The 25,834-nt window shown below is 34.8% G+C and overlaps 2 protein-coding genes across 3 annotated transcripts in view; one reads left to right on the forward strand and one right to left on the reverse strand.

The window, feature by feature from the left end:
• Positions 1-460: 460 nt before the first annotated feature.
• Positions 461-21,179, forward strand: SLC24A5 (solute carrier family 24 member 5). Its single transcript, XM_012763550.3, has 9 exons — positions 461-605; positions 1,323-1,502; positions 13,306-13,389; positions 13,482-13,585; positions 13,945-14,045; positions 15,762-16,045; positions 18,081-18,287; positions 20,260-20,361; positions 20,857-21,179. Exons 1-9 carry the CDS (start codon positions 485-487, stop codon positions 21,177-21,179), a joined length of 1,506 nt encoding a protein of 501 aa, XP_012619004.1. The 5' UTR covers positions 461-484.
• Positions 21,180-21,298: 119 nt separating this feature from the next.
• Positions 21,299-25,834, reverse strand: part of MYEF2 (myelin expression factor 2) — a 37,288-nt gene continuing 32,752 nt past the window's right edge. For both annotated transcript variants that reach the window (XM_012763543.3, XM_012763544.3), the window contains one exon: positions 21,299-21,912. In XM_012763543.3, coding sequence (XP_012618997.1) covers positions 21,749-21,912 — 164 coding nt within the window. In that variant the 3' untranslated portion in view covers positions 21,299-21,748. The remainder of the gene's footprint in view (positions 21,913-25,834) is intronic.

Below are 25,834 nucleotides of genomic sequence, written 5' to 3' on the forward strand. Positions count from 1 at the left end.
AGACTAGAGGCCAAAAAAGAATTATAAAAGGGTGCCAAGCTAGCAAAAGAATATACAAACATCAGCCCCAACAACTTCTAGGAGCTAGGGCTGGAGAGAGAACAGTGGAAGCAGTTACAAACTCAGGTCTTCATGAATCTAGAGAAAGTCAAAAGCAGAGCCAGTATGGAGACATTAACTAAAACCATGCATTTTTATAAACAGCAAGCTGCCTGGCTCTGCCATCAGAGATTGGAAGCCATAGAAATAGCTGCTGGTAATGGTTGTCTGATCCCTCCCTACATCCTCCAGCCTCCCTGGGGCTTGGGTCTCCTGGTCAGAGAAGCTTGGCTTGCTCCAATCTCCCTGTCTCCTGTGCTGGTCTTGCTGAGATGTGCCCTGGGCAGGGCATTGGGCAGGAAGGAGACTCCTCACATGATCCAGCTTAATCCTCCTTTCCTCCCTCCTTCCTGAAGCTGCACACTGCAGTGAGAGCACAGCAGAAATGCAGACAAAAGGGGGCCCAAAATGGACAAGAAGGGTTCTACTGCTCGGCATCCTCTGGACCACCACACACCTGCCTCTCCCAGGAGCCTCCTTGCCCCAACGTCTCCCAAGGGCCACAGGTAGGTGGACATTGGGGTCACTTACCTCTGCTGCCGTTGCTGCTACTGCTGCTACCACATACAGAGGAAGGGACAAAGATAGGGAAATTCTCACATAACTCTTACTTATGCTTCCTGCTTGAAATTTGCTCTAAATTTTAGAATTTAGAAAGATATCAAACACTTTTGATGCCTCAAATAAGTTCTTAAAGATAGTTCTGAAGTAATTCACAGAGATCATGAAGTAAGCAAGTCTCCAGTTCTTATCGCTGGAGACTTCATCATGGAAAAAAAACATCTTTTATCCTAGAAACTCTGCAGTAACAGATGATTCTTTGCAGACCTGTGGACAACTTAGGCTCTGAAATGAATGAAATTGTACAGATATTAGAAATCTTTACTCATCAGAGATACAGTTTTTACTTAGGGAAGGAAAGGAGTTAAGAATTCCCTTTTAGAAATAAAGCAGACAAGGAGGAGTGATTTCATGATTTCTCCTTTTTAATTCTTATACCATCATCATCATATTTCATTAAAGCATCTCTTGCTGGTCCCAAAAACTAATTTTTAAGGCTCTACAACTGTATCATATTTCGAAGTATGTTATACATTTTCACTGGGTTCTTAAAATTCTACCCAGATATCCGACACTTACAGTTTTTTTAAGGACGCTCTCTTAGTAGGCTCAGAATGTGTGACTCCAAATTCTTCAAACTTTCATCTCCTCTTCCTTACCAGAAAATAGCACCCAATGTGTTATTTCTCCATCATCGGAGTTTCCCGAAGGGTTTTTCACAAAACAGGAGCGCAGAGATGGTGGCATCATAATCTACTTCCTAATTATCCTTTACATGTTCCTGGCTGTGTCTGTTGTCTGTGAAGAGTACTTCTTACCCTCCCTGGAAATCATCAGTGAATGTAAGTGGCTGGAAAGCTCCCCTCTAACCTTCAGGAAGAGTGTGTCGCACAGATAAGGCTCTCTTTGAAACAGCTCAGCAATAATTCTCTCCATCTCAACTGGTTACAGAGCAGTGACTTCTGTTTTATGGGGTCCTGTGTCTTAAGGAATTGGTCAAGTGTGGTTTTTCTTGGTAGTTAACATGCATCAGAGCATCTATAAGTTGGTACCCATCAGTTATTATTATACTGCCTATTTCCAGAAACTTCCCGTTTGTCTACTGCTTAGCTGTTTGTTATGAGAACTCTTCCAAGATTTCACTTGTATGCATTTTGTATGTACTGCTAAGACAATGTAATTCCTAATACTTTCCATTTTATACTTCAAAAAACGTTTTTCATTTTTATTCTAAGATCATTATAACTTTATTAAATTTTTATTAACTTTATTAACTTTTTATTATTAACTTTAAAGAGGTAAGTGACAAATGCAATTAAGGACCACCTTCCCCTCTTCCTTTCCCAGCATGTTGCCATTAAGGAAACTAATTGATAAATTTAAGAATCAGTCAATAAATAAATAAAACAGTTAATCCTTCATCCTATGTAAAGTGACTTCAGGCATCAGATAATTATAAATTCAGTTATTAAAAATTAAGCTCCAGTACTGGTTTCTGAAAATAAGATCAGCCAGTCCAAGCCCTGAGTTCTCCTCCTTCAGCAGCGTAAGTTGCCCAGCATTCTGAGGATAGACCTTCACTGGCACACTGGTCCCTAAAATCAGGATATCTGTGGTGTTTTACGCTATTTAAGCGAAAGTGCCCGTGTTTCCAGTCTCTGTCTCCCACTTGGTTAGTTAATTGGTTGAGTGTGCTAACTTCCCAGTAATGTCAAAGCTAAGGGTTGGGTTCCCTAGTACATATCCACAGGACTGCACAGAAACGAAAGCACCCTCAACATCCACCCGCCACACATATGCATTGCTACCATTTCTTCACAAAGGGAAAGAACATGAATGCATGCTCTCCTTTTTCTCATCACCCTACTCCTGCTAACAGGCAAGGCAAGTTATTTTGTCTCCTGCTCACTGCAGTCTAGCAGTATCTTTAGGATAAGTTCACAGTAACTGGCAAAAGCAGAGGCACTCAACACCCATTTCTCTAATGAAAAAAATCTATAGAATAGGTTAACCTAAGTTTGTTACAATTATTATTTAACTTAATAGATGTAAATATATACTTTTTTACATTGACATTACAGCTTACCTTGACATTATTTACTTTAATATGGATTAAATTACTTTAACATATTATTTTTATGTAGATTAATGAAATATAAGAAAAATAGAAGAAAAAGGTAAAATCTCCGATGTTTCCATCACACTGAGGTCACCATAGTTACCACTTGATATATTTTCTTTAAATCTTTTGAATCTTCAACGTGTTGGGTCTTTCTTTTTCCTCATGTAATATTTTAATGTGCACATTTCCCTATATCATTAAATACTCTTCAAAAACATTATTTTTAATAGGGGCATGATAGTCTGTGATTCAACAAATGATTTAAAGCACCTGACACTGGTCTTTAATACATAGTAGGCACCCAGTAGAAATTTATGATAATTTTTAAAAGTATTCTCATTGGACATTTGATTTGCTTAAACTTTTTGTTAAATAATGTTATGCCCATACTTGTATAAAATCTCTGCACACTTCTTTGATCATTTCCTAATTAAGAGGCAGAACTACACATATTTTAAGTTTTATGATCTATAATTGCCAAAAGGCATTCCACATCGGGTGTGCCAATTTAAGCCTCCATAATGCATGGCAGCATCCATTCCAGAAAACCATGGAAAATATATTTGAAATATCTTTGTTAATTGCTTTAAAATGGAACTTTATTTTATAAAACTTGTATTTGTCTTATTATTCATGAGAGTGAATATTTTACATGTTTATTAAATTTTGTGGTTTTGTTTTTGTGGGGGTTTTGTCCATATTCTACTGGGGGGTATTAGCCTTTTCTTATTGATTTTCCAGACTTTAAAAAAAAATAAATATACTGGAAAGGCCTGGTGGCTCATGCCTGTAATCCTAGCACTCTGGGAGGCCGAGGCGGGCGGATTGCTCAAGGTCAGGAGTTCGAAACCAGCCTGAGCGAGACCCCATCTCTACCAAAAATAGAAAGAAATTAATTGACCAACTAAAAATATATATACAAAAAATTAGCTGGGCACAGTGGAACATGTCTGTAGTCCCAGCTCTTCGGGACGCTGAGACAGGAGGATCACTTGAGCCCAGGAGATTGAGGTTGCTGTGAGCTAGGCTGATGCCATGGCACTCACTCTAGCCTGGGCAACAAAGTAAGATTCTGTCTCAAAATAAATAAATAAATAAATATATTAATAATTTTTCTAATATAATCTTTATATCATGTGTTTTCATAGTTTGTTGTTTGCTTTTGTATTTTGTGTTTATCACACTGAAGTTAAAATATTTTTAAGTAAATTTATAAATTTTTCCTTTATAATTCTCCTTTTGGTTTTATACTTAGAAAGATCTTTTTATCCCTATGTCAGAAAGAATGTCATATTTTCTTCTACTTATATTACAGATTTTTTACACATATTTATTTCTTCCACTGAGAATTTGTCTTGCTATAGGATAAAATGGATTTTCCAAAAGTTGATCAATTTTCATATACTAAATTCTTATATACACGTGAATCTGTTTCTTTACTCCCAAATCTATCCTAATAATATATTTATTCATTCTTGTGTCTGGATCACACTTCTAATTAGAAAATGTAAAAAGCTAGAAATTAAAAATATTAATCATATAAAATTAGGAAAATTTAATGTTAAGGTATTATTATATACATTATAAACAATGAATTTACTGAACAATGGCATGACTGAAAAAATTAATTCATCAAGAATTTTAATTATAAAAAACTATCTTGGGAGTGGTAAAAAGTAAATAAACTTTTCTAGCCCTATAAATAAAACTACTGCATTAAAATTTCGATTATGGCTTTGAAATAATCTTCATTAAGTGACTTCATATGTCTAAAATAATGACTTCCACCCTGCCACTTGTGAAATTACTTTGAAACATCATCAGCAAAATTGCATTTCTCAGTGAGTCACTCTGTCCTAAAATATGATATGGTAGTTATTATAGATGTGTGATTGATAGATACCTAGGCAACTGCCAAATCTTCAGCCATTAAAAACTGACCCTGGTCTTCAGTGTCAAAAATACTGGGAACAAAATGAGATAGAAATAGTGCTAGCTCAAAATTTTTTAAGTGCCTATAAATTAATTCTGCCATTTCTCTTTTCAAAGTCTAGCATGGTCTTATCCAAATTATTACTTCAGCAATAAAAAACAAGTCCCCTGCAATTTGTTCACTTCCACAGAAACTGGCTTCAAAAGAGTCTGCAAACACTTTGCATTTCCTTGATAAGCACTGAGTTGTAGTAGTTCCAGCCATTTTGTCCATTAATAATTATTAACATAATCCCCAAAACATTTCACTAAAGCCTTCAGAACAGTTCAAAACAGGTCACAAAACAGTTCATGTAGTAAGCCTGTCTTAGGAACCAGTCCTTGATTTGTGCAATTAGTCAAATTACCCTGTAGTCATAACTGGTATGGTTTGCTTGGGGCATTTTCCACATATTCTGTATCTCTATGTTGATACATACTTGCTGAATGGCCTATGACAATGCTAGAACACCGCCATCCTCTGCTCTAGCGCCATGCTCCTACAGTGAGATGGTGGAAAGTGACCATCCTGGAGACAGACACAGCCAAGGTTCTAATCCTGGCTCTGCCATTTGCTAGCTCTGTGACCTTGGGCAAAGTGCTTAACTTTTCTCTGCTTCAGCTATCTTAGCTGTGAAAGAGGATGATTACAGCCCTTAGTTCACAGTGCTCTGTGCCAAGTACATGAGAAAACATAAGTGAACGGCTTACACAGGTACCTAGCACATAGAAAACATTCACTGAATATTCGTTGTTACATAAGGACAGACTACAAAGGTTAGAATCCTTTACTCAGGAAAGATGCAAATGGAGAGGTGAACGATCAAAGTCAATATAAATGAGTTTGGAGCAAATAACCAAATATATATTGCATCTGCTAGAGCTTGAAAACCAAGTTTAAGGTAACTAAAAGCAAGGACTATTTTACAAGGCAGGAAGTAAGCTCATGAAACTCATTCTTTTATTTCATCTGATAAGCCATGTGGCAACTTTATACTTTAGGCCGGGCGAGGTGGCTCACGCCTGTAATCCTAACTCTCTGGGTGGTCGAGGCGGGCAGATTGAGTTCAGGAGTTCGAAACCAACCTGAGCAAGAGCGAGACCCCATCTCTACTATAAATAGAAAGAAATTAATTGGCCAACTAATATATATAGAAAAAATTAGCCAGGCATGGTGGCACATGCCTGTAGTCCCAGCTACTTGGGAGGCTGAGGCAGCAGGATTGCTTGAGCCCAGGAGTTTGAGGTTGCTGTGAGCTAGGCTGACGCCATGGCACTCACTCTAGCCTGGGTAACAAAGCGAGACTCTGTCTCAAAACAAACAAACAAAAAAAACTATACTTTAAATATCTCTGGAATATTCTGTTTAAAGTTCCTTTTATTTATTTTACATTAGCACCAATACCATTTTATTCCATCTTTACCAATGTTTTATTGCTTAGAAAGTGATACTTTTAAATTATGTTTAATTTAAACATACACCAACATATGTAAGTTTAAAATATAACATAAACCATATTATCTTAAAGGCCAAATAGAACTATTATCATTCATCTCTATAAGCAATTCATTTTTATAAAAGTTAACAAAAAATGAAAACAAAATATCCTTTTGATATGCAATGGGAATCTCAGAGGTATTGAACCACTGTTTGAGTAGCTTTCTTCATATTTTTCCAAGATATATAGAAAATTCCAAAAACTCCTTAAGATCGGTCATTTGAGAGAGCCCAAATTCCACATTAAGTTAGCTATGAAATTTTTCTTTTTAAATGTTACACTAATATGCTATTCAATTAGAAATTATAATCCTCTACCATGCTGATACCTTTGAGTTATAACATGTCTTAAGTAAAAATGATCTTAATAAGATTTGGGTGAAATATGCTTAAATAAAATATTTATATTTTTATTAAAAAATAATTTTTACTTACTGTCCTTTGAACTAATATTTGCCTATGTTCTACTTCGTGTTTCAGAAATAGACAATAAGAAAGAAATGCAAGTTTTAATTCCAGGTAGACTTGTTTCCGAATTGATAAAACTAGGAGTCTAATAATTCTGTGACTATGGCATTTGGATAGCCTACAGTTTCAGGGAGTTGTTTGATTCTTAATCCTCATGAAATTTACAGAAGCAAAAACTTCCCAAAGAACAAAGAATCTAAGAATAGTGCTTTCTCCTTGTTACATAGACACTCATCCTCCTAAGAGCATTTCATCCTCTTTGTTATTCTTTTCTCTCTGATCTAAATTGTGGTCCCCTTGGATTATAGCTAAATCTACACCAGGCATAAGGATCTAAGTAAGTGCTAAGTAGTCTGTGTATTACCAAGATGCTAATGCATGAAAAAGTAACAATAATCATGATAAAGCTATATATTAATCTCTTTACTTTGCCCACAAAGATAACTAAAAGAGCAGCTTCTTGGTGTCAAAAAGATCTAGGTTTCCATCCCACCTCTGCATTGTGACCTTGGACAAATTATGCAGATCCAAAACTCAGGTAATTGTAAGGTTTGGAAGTAAAGGGTCTTGCATATACTTTATATGCTAGGTTCAGGGCAGGTGGAAATTCACTGTAATATTATAGCTATTAGATTGGGAGGGGGGAGAGTCCTTCTTCTTCAGTGGAATCTAGCCTTTACAAGCATTATACTGAGTTTCAGAATTCATTCCTTCATAGCTCAGATAAAATATGAGGTGGTAAATATAAGGCAATCAAATTGTTTTTATTTATTATTAAAAACACCACAGAGCATATACATGCAGATATGTATTCCTAACTCCCAGTAACTATTTTTCCCCCTAGGCACAATAATGCTGATTTCACTGAAAATATTTCTAGAAATACATTTGAAATTAATTGCAGAGCCAGTTTTTCAAATCATAAAAAAAATTTAGTTTGCTGTCACATTTTGTTTTGGAGCCTAAAGAGAATTATTCAGCATGACTGCTCATCTTAGTTACTAGAGTTGGGTCTGAATGACTTTTGATTGTTTCCAAAACTCTAATCCATTCACAAAGCACAAAAATTTACAGGCTTAAAAATTGTGCCAGAGGACACCAAATTGTATCCAGCATGGTTGTAGCTATATTAAAATGTGCATTGTGAAAAGGACTGGAAAGACATTAAAATGATAGCAGTGGTTAAAATACAATGGTAAAAGTATAAGTGACTCTTCCTCCCTGTATTTTCCTCTCCATCCTCTAAATTTTCAATAATGTAGGATTGAGGTTTTTTCAAATTATAGAAGAAATTTCATTAAAAATAAAGAGTAGGGTAGAGTCTTAAGGAATTCATATTCTACATTTTGAGTAAAGACTAAAAAAATTAGATGATATCTTAAAGACTGTATAGTCCAACTCTCCATATTACAGATTGCAAAATATGAGGCTTATCTACATGACTTATCTAAAGTCTCATCAAGTTACTGGCAGGCCAGAATCCAGGTCTCAGTTATAGTTTAATATACTTCCTACTATATCATATTTCCAGAAGACTTTCAAAAACTTATAAACTTTCCAACATGGCATCACAGAACACACTTGAGAAAAAGTCTGATGAATTTTAATAATGAGCTCATTACAATGAAGTTGCACTTTATAAAAACAATGTATTGGTACCTAAACCTATAGAGAAATCTCATCTTGAACATTTCTACTATACCCTGAAGGAAATGTGATTATTCCTTTAGAGTAATAGAGGGGGGGAGAAGAGTAATAGCGATAGAGGGAAAAAAAAAACCAGAAGAATTTATCTTTAATAATAAACTATAGCAGAGAGAAATTCTACCTAAAAGGTCAGGGAAGACAAAGCCAATCTATTCTAAAGTTCAAAGGTATAAACCATTTAACAAAATATTCTTAGAACCTTAAGATTCAATTTGTTAAAATATCTTCAAAGTTTTATACATCCATCTACACAAAATCTTTTTTCATAATTTAATTAGAGCTAAGTGAATAGCAACAAGCTTCATTACTGCCATTTGAGATGGAAAGAGTTCTAAAGCGCCACCTATTTTTCTACCTTGCAACAGCCCAATAGATCACCTTTTCTCTCTCTTGAGATTGAATTTTTCTAAAGTATCATTCTTCAACTAGTGCTAACAAAGATTGGTCAGTATTCACAGAGCACCAAGTCTGAACAGTTATTTCAAGATAATGCATTCTGTTCTTTTTCATTTTCTTCCACAGATTATCTAGCCCTGATTTTATTTGGGAAGATAATTCATGATAATATCCAGTAGCACTAAATTTATAAATTCTCTAGAATATGCTACAAAACTTCCAAAGTACTCCTAACTCCTGGTAACTACTTTTTCCCCTAGGAAAAAAATGGAATGGCATGGTTATGATGCCAGCACCACGAAGCAGGGGCTAAAAAATGATTCAATCACCCATCAAGTTATAATCAGCCTAAGTGCCATTCTTGTATTAGGTTTCTGTGCAAAACAGAAACATTGGACCTAGAATCAAGACACAGGGTTTATGCTCTAACTCCCCACATTTAAGACCCTTACTATCCATGTGACTTAGAGTTACTTAAACTCCTGGACCTCTTTATCCATAAAATGGAATACATACCACCACTCATATCTAAGGATAGTTGATATTATTAATACTAAATTATATATATGAAAGTGAATTGTATACCATGAATGTATATGTGGTTTATATTATTTTGAAGTAAATTCCTAAAATGGAAAAAAAAGTTAATCACTGAGCAGTCTGCTTTATCTTTTTGTTCTATTTTTATGGCCAGTTGTTCTTACTACAGATCACAGAGTTGTAATTAGAATACAGTATATATATTTGTGTATATTTATGTGTGTGTTCATATATATATATATATCATATATATATATATATGAACACACTCACACACACACACATACTGGTTAGAGCAATTATATGTATGTATACACACTCACCAAGAAAATAAATACTATGAAATGTGCTATGGTTCAGATATTTGGTTCCTCCTAACCTCATGTTGAAATTTGATCCCCAATGTTGTAGGTGGGGCCTAACAGGAGGTATTTGGGTCATGAGAGTAGATCCCTCCTGACTAGATTAATGCTCTCTTTCTGGGGGTGAGTTCTCATTCCCTCTACTAGTTCCCTTCCAGAGCTGTTTGTTAAAAAGAATCAGGCACCTCCCCCTTCTTGCTTCCTCTTACCATATGATCTCTGCACACACTGGCTCCCTGTCATCTTCCACCATGAGTGGAAGCAGCCTAAGGCCCTCACCAGATCCCCAGTCTTGAGTTTTTTCAGGCATCAGATTCATGAGCCAAATAAATCTTTTGTTTTTATACATTGCCCAGCCTCAGGTATTCCTTTATGGCAACACAAAACTAAGACAATGTATAAGCTACACAGATCATTACTTCTCTCCCTTCATTAGTCAATGCAGGTAGATGTTCATCAAGTGACATGACCAAAGGCAAATAGTGAGATATACAATAAAGGGCCTGGATTAGATAATTCTATCCTGAGAGAACCTTTCACAATGGTTAATCAAGTGTCAAAACAGCTCCATTAGAGCTAGTTGGGCCTCTGAGACCAAATAACCCTGAGGGATCAAACCAATGACTGGGGCTGGTATCATCAGAAGGCAATATGTAGATGACTTTCCAACCACTTCCCATATCTTTCAGAATAAAAGCCAAAGTCCTTACTAGGATCCATTAAGTCCTTATGTGGTCTATTACCTTAAATCTCAACACCTACTGATCTCCCTTCACACTGGTCATTAAAGATACATAGGTCTTCTGTTTCTTTTTTTGAGACAGAGTCTCACTTTGTTGCCCAGGCTAGAGTGAGTGCCGTGGCGTCAGCCTGGCTCACAGCAACCTCAATCTCCGGGGCTCAGCGATCCTACTGCCTCAGCCTCCCGAGTAGCTGGGACTACAGGCATGCGCCACCATGCCCGGCTAATTTTTTGTATATATATTTTTAGTTGGTCAATTAATTTCTATTTTTGGTAGAGACGGGGTCTCGCTCAGGCTGGTTTCGAACTCCTGACCTTGAGCAATCCGCCCGCCTTGGCCTCCCAAAGTGCTAGGATTACAGGCGTGAGCCACCACGCCCGGCCAGGTCTTCTGTTTCTTGAACACATATGCTAGCTTCCATCTCAGAACCTCTGCAGTCATTTATTCTCCCTAGGATACTCTTATCCCAGGTATACAAGTGGCTAGCTCCTCACTTCAGTCTTTGGTTACTTTCTGTTAACTCCTTTCTGGTTACCCAATCTAAAATTTCAATACTTTCTCCATGACACTTTATATCCCCACTCCCTGCCTTTACTCCTTGCTACTTATCTCTAACGTAATACACATTTTATCTGGTTTGTCTGTTTCCCCCTACTAGAATTAAAGCTCCACGAGAGGAGGAACATGTCTGTATTCATTGCCATATCCCTAAGCACATAAAAAAAAATCTGGCAGATATTAGGTACTTAATAAATGTAACAAATAAATGAACAATAGCCAGATGACTATATATTGCTGTTAAACAAATCACTTTATTACCTTTCACAGTCCTGGAGGTTTACTGGGCTCAGCTAGGTGGTTTGGTTCTTGCTCAGGCTCTCTCTCATGTAGTTACAGTCAGAGGATGGGGCTGGGATCATCTGAAAGCTCACTCCCTCACATTTCTGGCACCTAGGCTGTGAAGAGTCAAAATCTGGGAAATGAAACAGCCAGAGTTTCTCAGGCATCTCTATTTCTTTATGGGGTATTCATGAGGTCTCTCCAGTATGGGGTTTCAAGGTAGCAGGACTTCTTATGTGATGGCTTAGGACAAATGCCCCAAGAGAGGAAATTGTATCACCTTTTATGTCCTAGCCTCACAAATAAATGGCTCTGCCATAGCCCTACTCTATTAGTCAAAGTCACAAAAACGCATTCAGATTCAGGAGGTGAAGACAAACTCTCCTTTTTTCCTTTTTTTTTTTTAAACAGGGAATAGAAAGGTTCTGGAAATGCATGTGGGGCAGAAATATTATAGCTATTATTGTAAAATACAATCTGCCACACCAAGAAACAAAAAAGGAATCAGTAAGCTCAAGGGCCAATGTCCTAGTAGAGAATGAGATGGACCCGGGAGCAGGCAACAGGTGACGGTCCCACAGATAAGAATAAGAAGGAAATATCGACCACCCGTAACAGGAACTCAAACAAGCACACCAGAGTGTGAGGGTCTGGGAAGACTTAACTACCAAGCATCCATAGGTAAACAACAACAAACATCAACAAATAACCGCCATCAAATCTTGAAAACCTGACTTTTAGTTCTGACTTTGACTTTCACTTTGTGACCTAAGGTAGATAATAATTACTTAACATCTAGCATGCTACCTCTACTGACAAGTTAGCCCACCAGTAAGGCCTGGTTAGAGATTTCTGATGCTACCTTATGTAGACTTTCTCAAAGCAAAGACAGAGTAGTTTATTCAAGGCTTTCTCTTTTCCTTTTTCCAAAGTGGGTCCCTCAGCTCTAAAATTGAAAGGTTCAAAGATTTCTTAAGACTTTCATCCTGTCAATGACTGAAGTTAATGGACTTGCATGCTTATAAGTCTGGATGATATACACAAACTATTTGAATAGTATTGCAATGTTTTCTTTTATTTCCTACTCTAGAGCAAAGTTTTAACAGGTCCATGTTTTAAATCAACAGGCTGTATTTGTACAGTATCAGACTTACTGGGCTTTTAGTTAACTAAATTATTTCTTCTCATCTGTAATTAGATAAGGTTGAAATTGCAAATTTGTGAACAAGCTCAATACAGCTTCATTTACAGATCTTAAAAACTACTAAATATAGGCCGGGCGCGGTGGCTCACGCCTGTAATCCTAGCTCTCTGGGAGGCCGAGGCGGGCGGATCGCTCGAGGTCGGGAGTTCGAAACCAGCCTGAGCAAGAGTGAGACCCCGTCTCTACTATAAATAGAAAGAAACTAATTGGCCAACTAATATATATACAAAAAATTAGCCGGGCATGGTGGCTCATGCCTGTAGTCCCAGCTACTTGGGAGGCTGAGGCAGGAGGATTGCTTGAGCCCAGGAGTTTGAGGTTGCTGTGAGCTAGGCTGACGCCACGGCACTCACTCTAGCCTAGGCAACAAAGCAAGACTCTGTCTCAAAAAAAAAAAAAACTACTAAATATCCTTTGTCCCCTCTTTCAAGTTGGGTTGGGATTCCCAAATAATTATACTGTTGCTACTCACCTACAAGCCCTACCAGTTAGAAAGGAGTCACTTTTCTGGGTTCCAAGTGACCCCATATATTGGCACTCAGGATACTGAGTTGCAGTTCCTCCCAATAGTCTCCTGGCCTTCTCATCTTTTCTATAGAACCATCAAGTGATGAATTCATAAAGAAACCAACAATGGATTCCTTTATTTTTTAACCTTCATATTTTAGTTTTCCAGCTTAAGTCAGTATTAGTGTTTTTATGTACAGCTGTAGTTTTGAGTACCTGTTGTATTTAGTTATAAAGACATACTCTTTCACTTTATCAGGCATAACAATAATTTCATTTATGTTCAGCCCTTGGATTGTCTCAGGATGTTGCAGGTGCAACTTTCATGGCAGCGGGTAGTTCAGCTCCTGAATTAGTTACTGCTTTCCTAGGTAAATATTGCTTTTTATACTTTTTGCTTACTCAATGTGATTTTATTATATTCAAGTTAACACTAACTTAGCTACTACTATCTTGCACATAGGTGTATTTATCACAAAGGGAGATATTGGCATTAGCACCATTCTTGGATCTGCAATTTATAATCTCCTTGGCATCTGTGCAGCCTGTGGCTTGCTGTCTAATGTGGTATGTAAGGAAAACTTCAACAAAATTCATTGTCTTGACAGAGTCTAAAAATAACTTTTTATAGTCTGAGACAAACAACAAGGCACTAGTAATGTGTTCAATCAAATTTATTAATCAGTAGAAAAACATGTATTCAATTTAAAGTTAACCCACAAATAAATAGCTCTTGGTCAAATTTATGAAAGTCAGTGTAGGTTTAGAAACACAATTGTTCTTTAAAACTCCTTTTCCTCTAAGCAATATGCAAAAGGTAACAATATGTAACTACAAATATACACGCAATTTTAGTATTAAACTAAGCATTGTACTTGAAGAAGTTACACTATGATGGAAACAATAACTTAACTATCACTTTACAGGTTTCAACGCTCTCATGTTGGCCCCTATTCAGAGACTGTGCAGCATATGCAATTAGTGTAGCAGCAGTTCTTGGCATAATATTTGACAACCAAGTTTACTGGTAAGCTTGAGATAACTGTCACTCTTATATAAAGCACAATTACAGAAAGGGATTTTATGAAATTCTGATGGTTCAGAAATTTTTTGTTCAGAAATATTATTTCAATCTGCCACTTCCACACCGTATTCCAATGAGTCTCTGAACTAACTTACTCATTATAAAACTAGTTGGGTTCTTCTCATTACTTTGCAATTTCTTTTTAGTCACCTCAAGTCTCCTTTTTTCTCTCATTAGTTACTGGAGACCACCACTCCTCCTTCTCTCCACTGGCTGCCTGTTCTGAAAGTATACCAACATTTGTTGTCTGTTGAAGTCCCAATAGTTGGCTTTTTCCCTTCTGCTGGGTTATTGCTTACCTTGCCTTGATTAGAAGTGGTCATTGTCACAAAAGATTGGAGAAAGATGGTGTAGGAAGTAAAGAAGTCCCTTTATATTCCTCCAAACTTCTCTCTGATGCTCATTTAGCAGGAGGAACTACAGCCTTTGTCTTCTAAGACCAACAATGTTTAGCTTTCAATATTAAAAATTGTTTTTCCTGTAATCTCTCTGTGCCCAGCTGGTCCAAGAAAATGAAAAAGGGGGCAACTTAGTGCACAGACATCAACTTTTTCAACTAATGAGCACCAGGCATCTACTAGGTGTCTATTACTATGCTAGGCATCATAAGGGATAAAGAAATGTAAAACTCACAGCCCCACAGGTTGTACACTGCACAACCCCCAGAGGACACCAGAAAAACAGAAAACAATGTAAAGGTGCCCATCTGGAGTAACACGACTTAAGAATACTGTATAATACCTGCTATTAAGACACTGAAAATTTAATAGGGAGCAGAATTTCTAAATTAATCATCCAGTCATCTACATCTAGTCTTTTCCCCAAAGACAGACTGTGTTGGTGAACTGGGAATCCTTCTGGAATTGAGCAGTTTTCTGTAAGGGACAGTGACTGTGAGAGTATCCAAGCTAAGGCTTCCACCATAAGGGAAATCAGAAACTCTGTTCTTTCAGCTGTAGCAGAGAGAGATTTATAGCTACAAAATAACAAGTAAATGCAAGGTTCAAATGTGATAACATTAGCTAACTGCCAGAATATAAATAGTTCTTGGAACCTAAGTAGCAGTTTTTTGTAATGTCCTTATTTTCTTGTGAATACAAACCAAATTCAATATATTACAATCATCAAAAAAATCTCTGTATAACAAACTGAAAAGCCTCAGCCAAAGCCTTACATATTCTGAATATTTTACACAAAGTTCCTATAGCAGAAAATTTGAATGGACATAATTGAAATGAATTAACAGATACTATATTCTCTTATAGTTGTTATGTATTTGGGAAATGTATCATGTCAATGAACTGAGGTAGAAAATGTCCACCACTATTCATTAGTTTTACTTTCATTTTAAAAATCTCCAATTATTATTTTCCAGGCATTTTTTTATGCCTACCATTTGGAAAGAGTTTATACATAAAGACAATGAATTATAATCTTCTTTTTTAAATACAGAAAGAAGTATCAGGCTCTTATCAATAAATATATAGTAATGTTATAACCAACTGGACAAATCTACAAAACAAAAAATACCTAGAAATGTTTGATCATTCTAATGCTGCTTCTGTTAGAAAATCATTAGATACTGCCCAAAAGCTATTAACTTTAAAATGACTTTCTTTTTTAATTTAAAAACACAAATTTATCTTCTTTAATCTATAGGTATGAAGGAACTTTATTGCTTTTGATATATGGATTATATGTATTAGTGCTGTGTTTTGACATTAAAATTAACCAATATATTATAAAGAAATGCAGTCCTTGCTGCACCTGCCTTGCCAAAGCTCTGGAGGAGAGAAGTGAACAACAGCCACTGATGGGATGGGAAGATGAGGGTCAACCATTCGTTCGTCGGCAATCAAGAACTGACAGTGGAATATTTCATGAAGATTCTGGCTACTCTCAGCTCTCTATAAGTTTACATGGTCTTAGTCAGATTTCTGAAGGTAATAACTACATCCTGCCCACCATTAAGTCTAGAAAAATTTAAGCATCTCATTTCAATTTGGCAAGTATTATGTTCTTATTATGTAAAAGGTGAGGAGATTAAGAGTTAATAAAGAGGAAGTCCCTACCCTTAAGGAACTTCAAATATTGCAGGAAAAAGAAAGCAAAACAGCTAAAATATGAAGGTATATAATACCATAAAAAGATAAAGTGTAACTGTGATTCATAAATAGAACACAGTGTACAAAATTTAGTGAAGAGAGTTAGGAGATTATCACAAAGCATTTAAACTTAGCCTTGCCAGATAGGTAAGATTTTAACTAATGACCTGATGTTATGACCAATAAGTAACGGCTACTGAAGTCTTTATATTGTATCAATGATGCAAAGAATAAAGTGTTAATATATAGCACATCATCTGCACAGTAAGGAAGCAGAGGAGGAATGGACAGAAAGGAATAGGATATGAAGTATCTTAAATGCTGGTGTTAAGAATCTTAGGTTTTTGAGGAGGAAAATTATTACGACTGTTAATTTAGGAATATTATTCTGAACTGATGTTCATAAAAGAACTGAAATATGAGGTAACAGACAAGGAGATCTGACAGAACACATCTAGCTAATGTGTTCACTAGATGCCTAGGTAGAGTAAAAGCAGTGGGGAAAAAAGAGAACAGATGTGAGACAATACAGAGAAAGCATCGGCAAGACTTGTCAATTGAGAGACTAGACAAAGCCAGAAAAGGGAAAAAAGACAACTCCAAGGTTTTGATCTTGACGGAGAAAATGGGAACACCACTTATAAAACTGGAAATTCTAGGAAAGAGCCTGGTTTGGAAGAAAAAAAAGAAGAAAACAGTTGAGATTTAAACATCATTAGAAGCAGTAGCAAAACATTAGATAAATATGTTCAATAGGAGGTCAAATTCAGGTAGGGCCAAAATTGTAAGTTTGTGAGTTACTTTTTTATGAAGTGGTTGTATAAAATAGATACTAATTTTAACTAAATGCATTAGTAAGGGAATATGTTCTAATTTGCTATTTAAAAAACTTAAAACATCACTTTTTCCCCTTCTTACAAAAAGTATAGCTTCTAGTCTTTCAGGTACAAGAGTTATGGATTTCTAAGTTAAATTTGTAACAAGAAATTAAAAAGAACCAGTCCAAATTCTTTGATTACATTACAATTATTTCTAATATTACTTAATGGTACATTGGTTAAGGCTTGGCAGACTTTTTTATGAGTTATTTTACTAGCATTAGTTGTAATGTGATCTAATATATGAGTACATTATTTTGTCAATGCCATACAAATTTTAAACAATTTTAAATTCCCCTTTTTATCCAATATATTATCGTTATCCTTGTCTTCCACTAACTTAAACTGAATAAAGGAACATACTCAACTTTCATTAAGTTACACTATAGAATATCCTACCTCCTATTTTCTTAATGTTCTTTCTAAGAATTTGGTAAAGTATGAATTTAGTAAATAAAAGAATAATGAAACAGACCAAAAAACCCCACTTATAAGTAGAATGACATATGTAACTTAATAAAAGGATTATGCAAAAGTTATTTTATATTCCCTAAGTATGCATTACCTGATACATAGGGCAGGCAGAGGCACCATCAATATAGTGGAGACAACTCCAGTACCTGGGTTAGAAGTCAAGTTAATCCCATAAGCAAACAGTCACTGAAGACAACCCATATTGTAGAAAACCAAAAGATAGCCAACTGATACTTCATAAACGCTATCTCTAACATAATTTAGTGAGTGAGCCAAGACATTTTGATGTATTTAAGGCCCCAAATCAAGAAATGCTGAGTATCACATCTTACATTATCTGCCCTAAAGTTTCAATTAGTTTCTTTTTGCCAACAATATCAGTAATGAGGTATTCAACTGTTTTAAGTAGCCTTTTAAAATCTGATACAGCTAATTTATTTCAATATAGCTTTCTAAATGGGCATTTTTAACTTAATTGGCAATTTGAGAAAACTCAAAACTGTTTAATTTTTCCACAACAGATCCACCAAGTGTTTTCAACATGCCTGAAGCAGACATAAAAAGAATTTTTTGGGTATTATCTCTTCCTATTATTACATTACTTTTTCTAACCATACCAGATTGTAGAAAAACATTTTGGAAAAACTACTTTGTGATAACCTTTTTCATGTCTGCACTATGGATATCTGCATTTACATATATCCTGGTTTGGATGGTCACAATTACTGGTATGTATTTTAAGTATAATAGCACAATTTAAAAAGAAAATAATTTCATATGAGAACAAATTGCATATGTTCACTTCAAGTAGTCTAGAGCTAGGCAGCAAATTTCTTTTTCAACAAGACTAAAGATTAATGCTATTTACAAAATGATTAAATATTAATATATTAATAACAACAAGAACACTCAGGTTTTGTGAGTTGCATATTGCATATCAATTATATTTCTCACTACTATACACCCTAGGGTACAAGTCAAGGGATCATCTTAAAAATGCAATCAAATTCACAGGATGTCTATTATGATAATAATTAAATCACATTGAATGGAGTCCACAATAAACTCCTCATATTGAATTCCATTCCATAATGAAAAACAGAGTGAGGAGCCAGTGTTTTGAGAAAATAATGGGTACTATTCAACTGGATTCTGTTTTATTTTGCTTTAGAATATGGCAAAATAAACATATTATGAAATGAGTGAAAAGGGCATAAAATAAAGTTTCATTGTAGGTTTCTACTACCTTTATAAATTAAGACGTTAAGTAATAGTTAATATTACTGTTTAACTGTTACTGCTGGCCATAATCTGCTTTAGTCTCCAAAGGAAAAACTAATTTATAAACACAGACCAAAAAATCAGGAATTTCTCTCAAAATGGTTAACCTGAATTGACTCATATTAACAGCGAACAAACTACTGTCTGTGCCAAAATTACCCAACTTGTTTTTATTAGTAAAGTTTTACTGAATACAGTCATGCCCATTTATTCATATTTTATCTGTGACTGCTTTCAAACTCTACTGGTGGAGCTGAATAACTGCAACAGACATCAAAGTAATTACTATCTGGCCCTTCACAAAAAACAAACAAACAAATAAAAACAAAACTCCTTACCCCTGACTTTTCCCAAATTAGAATATAATATATAAGTCTTAGAATAGTATACTAGCAAAAAGTAGAATATTGGGGTTTTTTTAAATGATAAAGATAAAAAGTCCAATTAGCCTGCATGTTATATCTATCCAGATTTTCTCAGCCAGAACATATTTGATATTAGGAAAATAAAAAGAGCAAAATCAAGTAATAGATCACAGAACAGCTACTAAGATGTAAATATTAGTGTTATTTATGTACATATGAATTCTAGCAAAGCCAGTAACAAAAATTAACCAATTCCAATTCGAGAATCAACATGTAAACATGCAATAAATAAGCAACTTTCTAATTAAGTTCTTTTAATTGGCATTTTAAGGAAAAAAAAAAAGAAAAAGATCCTAAACCAAGTTGTCAACTATAACATTAAAAAACAGTTAAATATCTTTTTTTTTAACTTCCCTCTGGTTCTGTTTCCCATAATGAATACATTTCTGAAAAATGTTGAACTGACATCAAATTTAACAGAAGTATTAATAAATTGGGACCATATGTTAGAAAGACTCGAGTAGAAAACAAATAGGTTTTGTTTTCCTCAAGAGATTTATGGACTTTCCCAAGAAATACACTAAATTAAGGTACATCACTAAAGCAGAACTTTAAAAATGTATATATACATGTTAACACATTTATAGCTTAAAGGTAGCTATAAATAATTTGCTTAACTCTGACTACTTTTGAAGACACTGTTTTAGAAAAGAAAATGAGGACATGATCAGTCTCATTAGCATATATTAAACAACAGCCCTGATGCGAAAAAAGATGGACATCTACAACCTCTATAAGAATACCAAATAGGGCAATTTCTCATTAGTAACATTTTGGCTGCTAAATATCTTCTGTTAAAAATCTGTGCTACATTGGTTGCCCAAACTGCCAACCCGATTCAAATATTTTGCTAACTTAAAAACTAAGTAAAACTCATATTGGTTCTGAAATCTAAATGTGCCTATTTTATTTTTGTTCTGGAAGAAAATATCTATAAAGACTGGTTAAATCAATCTATAAGATTTGTAACTTGTAATGTCTATGTTTATTACAGGGGAAACACTAGAAATTCCAGATACAGTAATGGGCCTTACTTTATTAGCAGCGGGAACAAGCATACCAGACACAATTTCAAGTGTGTTGGTTGCAAGAAAAGGTAAGAACTAGATTCCTCAAGCTGCAGAGCCCATTCGTCAATCCTGGCTGGAATAGACTGAGTAAAGGTAGCTTTAAAAATATTTATTTCCTCAGTAACATACTTTGAAGGAAAAAAAAAGTGACTCTAGAGGAAGAGTTTACTATTTAATAGATTAATTTCACTTACTCTAATCCCCCAAATAATATTCACCTGAAATGTGCATTAAATAGTAATTAACCATGTTAAATTTGAATGAAAAGCAACAAGTAAGCTACATACCTTATTAAAAAATGGTTTAATAAATAAAGATAATTATTATTAAATAAATGTTAAGACTATAAATACTAACTCAAGAAAAATTTTAAAATACAAATTCAATAAGACTTTTGCTCTAATAACAATATACCAAAACCAACCAACAACAAAAAGTATCCAGTGTTTTTTCCTTATGAAGACTATTAATAAAATACAGTACTGGTATGCACATTTTAACAACATATTTTTCTTTTGTAGGTAAAGGAGATATGGCTATGTCTAACATCGTGGGATCCAATGTATTTGATATGCTATGTCTTGGTGTTCCATGGTTTATTAAAACTGCATTTATGAATGCATCAGCTCCTATAGAAGTGAACAGCAGAGGACTAACTTACATAACCATCTCTCTCAACATTTCAATTATTTTTCTCTTTTTAGCAGTTCACTTTAATGGCTGGAAACTAGACAAAAAGTTGGGAGGAGTTTGCCTAGTATTATACTTGGGGCTTGCTACACTATCAATTCTATATGAACTTGGAATTATTGGAAATAATAAAATAAGGGGTTGCGGAGGTTGATATTATTAATAGTGTTATGTGGGAAATGTGAATGGCAGGGAGGGGAAGAGAGGGAAAAATCCATTTCTTCGTTTAAATCAAATAAAAAACATACTAAACTTCAGAATCTAAAACTTACAGTAATTCTTCATCACCAAAGTAACTCAAAACCAACCAAAATCACATCCTAATTTGTCTGAGCCCTTTCTTCTCATGAGCAATTACATATTATAAAACAGAAGTTTTGAAAAAAACATCTATGTTTTACCTCACAATAAGTCGATAAAAGCTGAGGAAACTAGAACAAATCCCACTATGTAGTACTGAAAACAACAACAAAATGGCTTATTTCATTAAAAACAGTATAACCATTCATTTAAACTGAATGACCAGACTTGCTGTCTTTAAAAACCCAAACTTGAGATTAACAAAAATCACAGTATATTTTTAACATTATACTGTTAAAAGCTGGTGGGAGTTTTAAAAGTACATTTTTACAGTTTTTGTAAGCATACAGTGTTACTTAAAAATGACTTCTACTAGGAGATTCAGCAAAACAGATGTAGGAATGTTCCAACCATGGTTTGAAATTATGCATTACGATCCAAGCGAACATCGATTTCTCTGCCACTGATTTTTATGCCATTCATTATTCTGCAGGCTTTTTCAGCTGATTCTGGGGAGTCAAATCTCACTGTTCCACAGCCTTTCGACTTTCCATTCTCCATTTTTATTTCTGCAAACATTACATGACCTATAAAAGAAAAGCCATAGAGTTATTAGTCAGTTTAAATGGGTTCCATTTCACTATACAGGTTTAAAATTCCCCATAGCCAATGAAGTAAAAAGTAATTCGATTAAGAACATTAATATTAATGATTTAAAAATTACAAATCACATAAGCATTATTATCATTTTATATTTTGAATATAACACAATTCACATAAAGTAATAAACAGATACATATTAGAATATACATAATTGGAAATCAGGATAGATTTGTTTAAGATTTAATACATATTATTTATGTTAAATCCCTAATTTCTGAAGTGAATTTTATAGCAGTAGGTCAAGCTAGCACAAAATGCCACCAACTGACCATGCCCCAAAACAAACTTAGATATTTAAACAAAATTATTTTTAGAATTAAATGGCTGCTTACTGCCCAATCCCCCAATTTCTCTTCTTTTCCTTTTATCCTCATTTCACTCCTTCATCCCCTGCAAATAAGTGCAACTGCCCAGAAATCTAACTTCTATCAGGCCACAAAGGGCCTCAACTAATTCACCTGTTCAACCAATGCCAAAGCCATTTACTCACTATCACAATTTGAGCTCAAAGTCCAAGAATGGCACCAAATATGTTATGGAAATAGTCATGGAAGAGATAGCATAAATTTAAATCAATAACAGTAAAAATAGTAATATTAACAGCACAAAGGAGAACCTCAGAGAAATTTCAGGAAGAAAGATGAAAACCAGACAATTATTCCTTGTACAGTTAATAACACTACTAACTATAGAGACTGGTATTTGAAGTAAACCAATACCATTTATAAAAATATAAAGTGGCCATAAAAATTCATTATCTAAACTAGAACACTTCTGAGAATAAAAGGAGGCGTTATCAATAATTACACGTAAGTAACAGATGTAAAGTGAGACTATCCTCAGGCAAACTGGAATGCATGATCACCCAATCCAAACAGGTCATAAATTTCCTTAGGTGTGACTACTTACCATATTTCCCTCCCCTCTAGATGTATGTGTCCAAACAAATCAAGTTAGAGAACTTCAAATAGTATAGTTGCCAGATCACTATAAGCTAATTTAGTCTGACAACCAAATCAGACAACCAGATATATTCAGTTCCATAAAGGGAGGGAAAAAAGGAAAAAGGGGAAAGGTCAAAACAGAGGGCCCATGAAAAAACTGCATAATCCCTTTCCAGGTGACAGAATCAGTTTTTAATCTCAATGCATGAGTTTGATTTTTTTTCCCTTTGAAATCATGATCTGAATGATCTCTTATCTACAATACCCTGGGATACTTTTCTATTTTTGTTTTTTCATCCACCCACATTGGTGGGTTTCTTTTTAAAACCAAATGGTAGTCAACTCCTCACCTACTAAACATGAATCAAATGGTCTAAGATAATGAATGTCATACTGAGCCAAAACCATGCTTTTTTTTTTTTTTTAGACAGAGTCTCACTCCGTTGCCTGGGCTAGAGTTGCCATGGTGTCAGCCTAGCTCATAGCAACCTCACACTCCTGGGCTCAAGCAATCCTGCTGCCTCAGCCTCCCGAGTAGCTGGGACTACAGGCATGCACCACCATGCCCAGCTAATTTTTTCTATATATATTAATTGGCCAATTAATTTCTTTCTATTTTTAGTAGAGACAGGGGTCTCCCTCTTGCTCAGGCTGGTTTCAAACTCCTGACCTTGAGCAATCCTCCCACCTCAGCCTCCTAGAGAGCTAGGATTACAGGCGTGAGCCACACGCCCACCTGGCCCAAAACCATGATCTTGTTACCTAAGCCAGGCAGGCTTTAAATATGTTCTGAAAGTTATAAAACTGTCTAATTAATCTCCAGAGAAATTACATTATAATGGTTAAAATAGACCCAGGTAATATTTAACCTACAACTGGGATAAAAGAAGAAAAAAAAAAAAACATAGCAATCATACTTTCTAATAAACATCATAAAATGAAACTGGAAAATATATTTTTTAAAAAAACTTTAAAGATAAATGCAGCACAGTTTTCAGTCCTCTTAATATCTTGAATGCTCATACTTGAAAAAAAGCAAGTTGAATTAAAGAAGCCCACCTTGGTAAATGGCAGCACTTAATAGTGATTTTGAAAGGGACTGTATAATTTTCAAGGGCAGGTTAAAGGTGCTTCCTTATTCTAATTTTACCTAAAAACTTAGGGTTTTTCTTAACATAAGTATCCCATCATAGGTTTATTATCAATAGTAAAGTTCACCCAAGCAAGAAATCTTCGAAACTTTTAAGGAAAATATGTCACTACCTTTTACATAATCTCTCAATCTGTCAAAACAAGTTTCTCTTTCTTTTTTGTTTTCTTCATAAATTGTCTCCCTTAGTTTAGGAATCAGTACTCAAGACCTCCGCATTCCTGACCTGACAATGATCTCAAGAATTTTCTAGCTGACAAGGCCCCTCAGCTAAGATACTTGAACCTTCTTACAATTTGGACATTCAGGCTATACAGAGAGTAGTCCACAGATACTTGTTTCACGGTTTGACTGTCACCAAAAAATCCCAGAAGGATGGAACCAGAAAGAATTGTAAATTTTCTAAGTTTCTTCCTAATCTTATAAAAATACCAATTGATATATTTTCTAAAGATAACGCAGGAAAAAAATAGTTTCAAATAATTGATTAATATCAGGCCTACCTTTTCACATACTGAAGATTTCCTCAACTGACTTAAATATCTACTGATCTTGTATGATTCCATGAAAACAAAAATAGGACTGCTGTTTTAGCAACAGTAAAGGATAAAACAGCATGCCACGAGAAACCAGTATCACAGAATAAGCAAACACACTGCTGCTACATATACTAGTAATAGAAATGACTTATCCTACAGTAAGAAAAACCTTTCCACTTTATTTAACCCAGCCTATTAACATCTGTGGGGTACACTTTGGGAAATGCTGATAAAAGAGCATACCTAAAGATAGACCAAGTTAAAGCATTTATGAATAAATAACTGGTTCAATAAAATCTAGTGCCTAAGTAAAGCTGTAACATAACCACAGGAGAAAAAAGGAAAATCAGACATTCTACCATAAGAAGCATAATTAAGACATAATGGACAAAATACAAAGTTTTAGTGTTTCTTTATAAATAAAAGAAAGTGACTATCAATGAATATAATTAAATATAATTGAGAGATTATAATATATTCTTCATATATTATTTTTATTGTTACCAAATTATTTTACTGTTAAGTTATTCTAGAGTTAAAGTCCACTCATCATGCTTGAAGCAGCAAGTGCTTAGTAAATAAAATTTACCCCAAGTCTCCATTTTCCATGTGGTTAACTGATATAGAAATACAACACAATGGAAATTTGTGGAACAAAATTATTAATATATTTGTTTATATGTCTTACAGCAAGAATAGCTGGGAACAAGCTTTCCTTGCACTGAAATTCTAAAATGTTATAGTCCTGTAACATACCGAGCCAGAAGGCCAGAATTCAGCTAACATATATAGACAACATGAGAGCAAGTTTGAAAGACTATGCCTATTTGACCCCATTAGCACAAGCCAAACTAATGTGGGGTCCAACTTTGGATAGGTCAGTTAATTTATTTTTACTCAGCCTTCTTGAAAATGCATGTCACTGAGGAATTATACAGGGCAGGATAAAAAGAGAGATATTTTTTACTATAGGAAAGATGTGTGTCTCATTGGCCTGGGGTCCAAAACATTGTCTTTGGGGGCTTATTGGAATTAGAAGGAATTGAAAAATAACAGTTATATTAACTTATTGCTCATCTTGTTATATTTGGGAAGATCTAAAAACACCTTTTCCTGAATTTATAAAGGCTGAGAAAATGTTGTATTGAGGTTATAATCCATAAATAACGTTTTCTCAGCCTTTGTAATTGCTCCATCAAGGACAGCTAATCAC

Source organism: Microcebus murinus, chromosome 6 (assembly GCF_040939455.1).
Source record: "Microcebus murinus isolate Inina chromosome 6, M.murinus_Inina_mat1.0, whole genome shotgun sequence".
NCBI classification, from domain to species: Eukaryota; Metazoa; Chordata; class Mammalia; order Primates; family Cheirogaleidae; genus Microcebus; species Microcebus murinus.

Coding starts and splice junctions, on each gene's coding strand:
- SLC24A5 (XM_012763550.3), top strand. CDS start 485: ATGCAGACAAAAGGGGGCCCAAAATGGACAAGAAGGGTTCTACTGCTC. Junction 18,288..20,259: donor TTGGATGGTCACAATTACTG/GTATGTATTTTA, acceptor TGTTTATTACAG/GGGAAACACTAGAAATTCCA. Junction 20,362..20,856: donor TGTGTTGGTTGCAAGAAAAG/GTAAGAACTAGA, acceptor TTTCTTTTGTAG/GTAAAGGAGATATGGCTATG.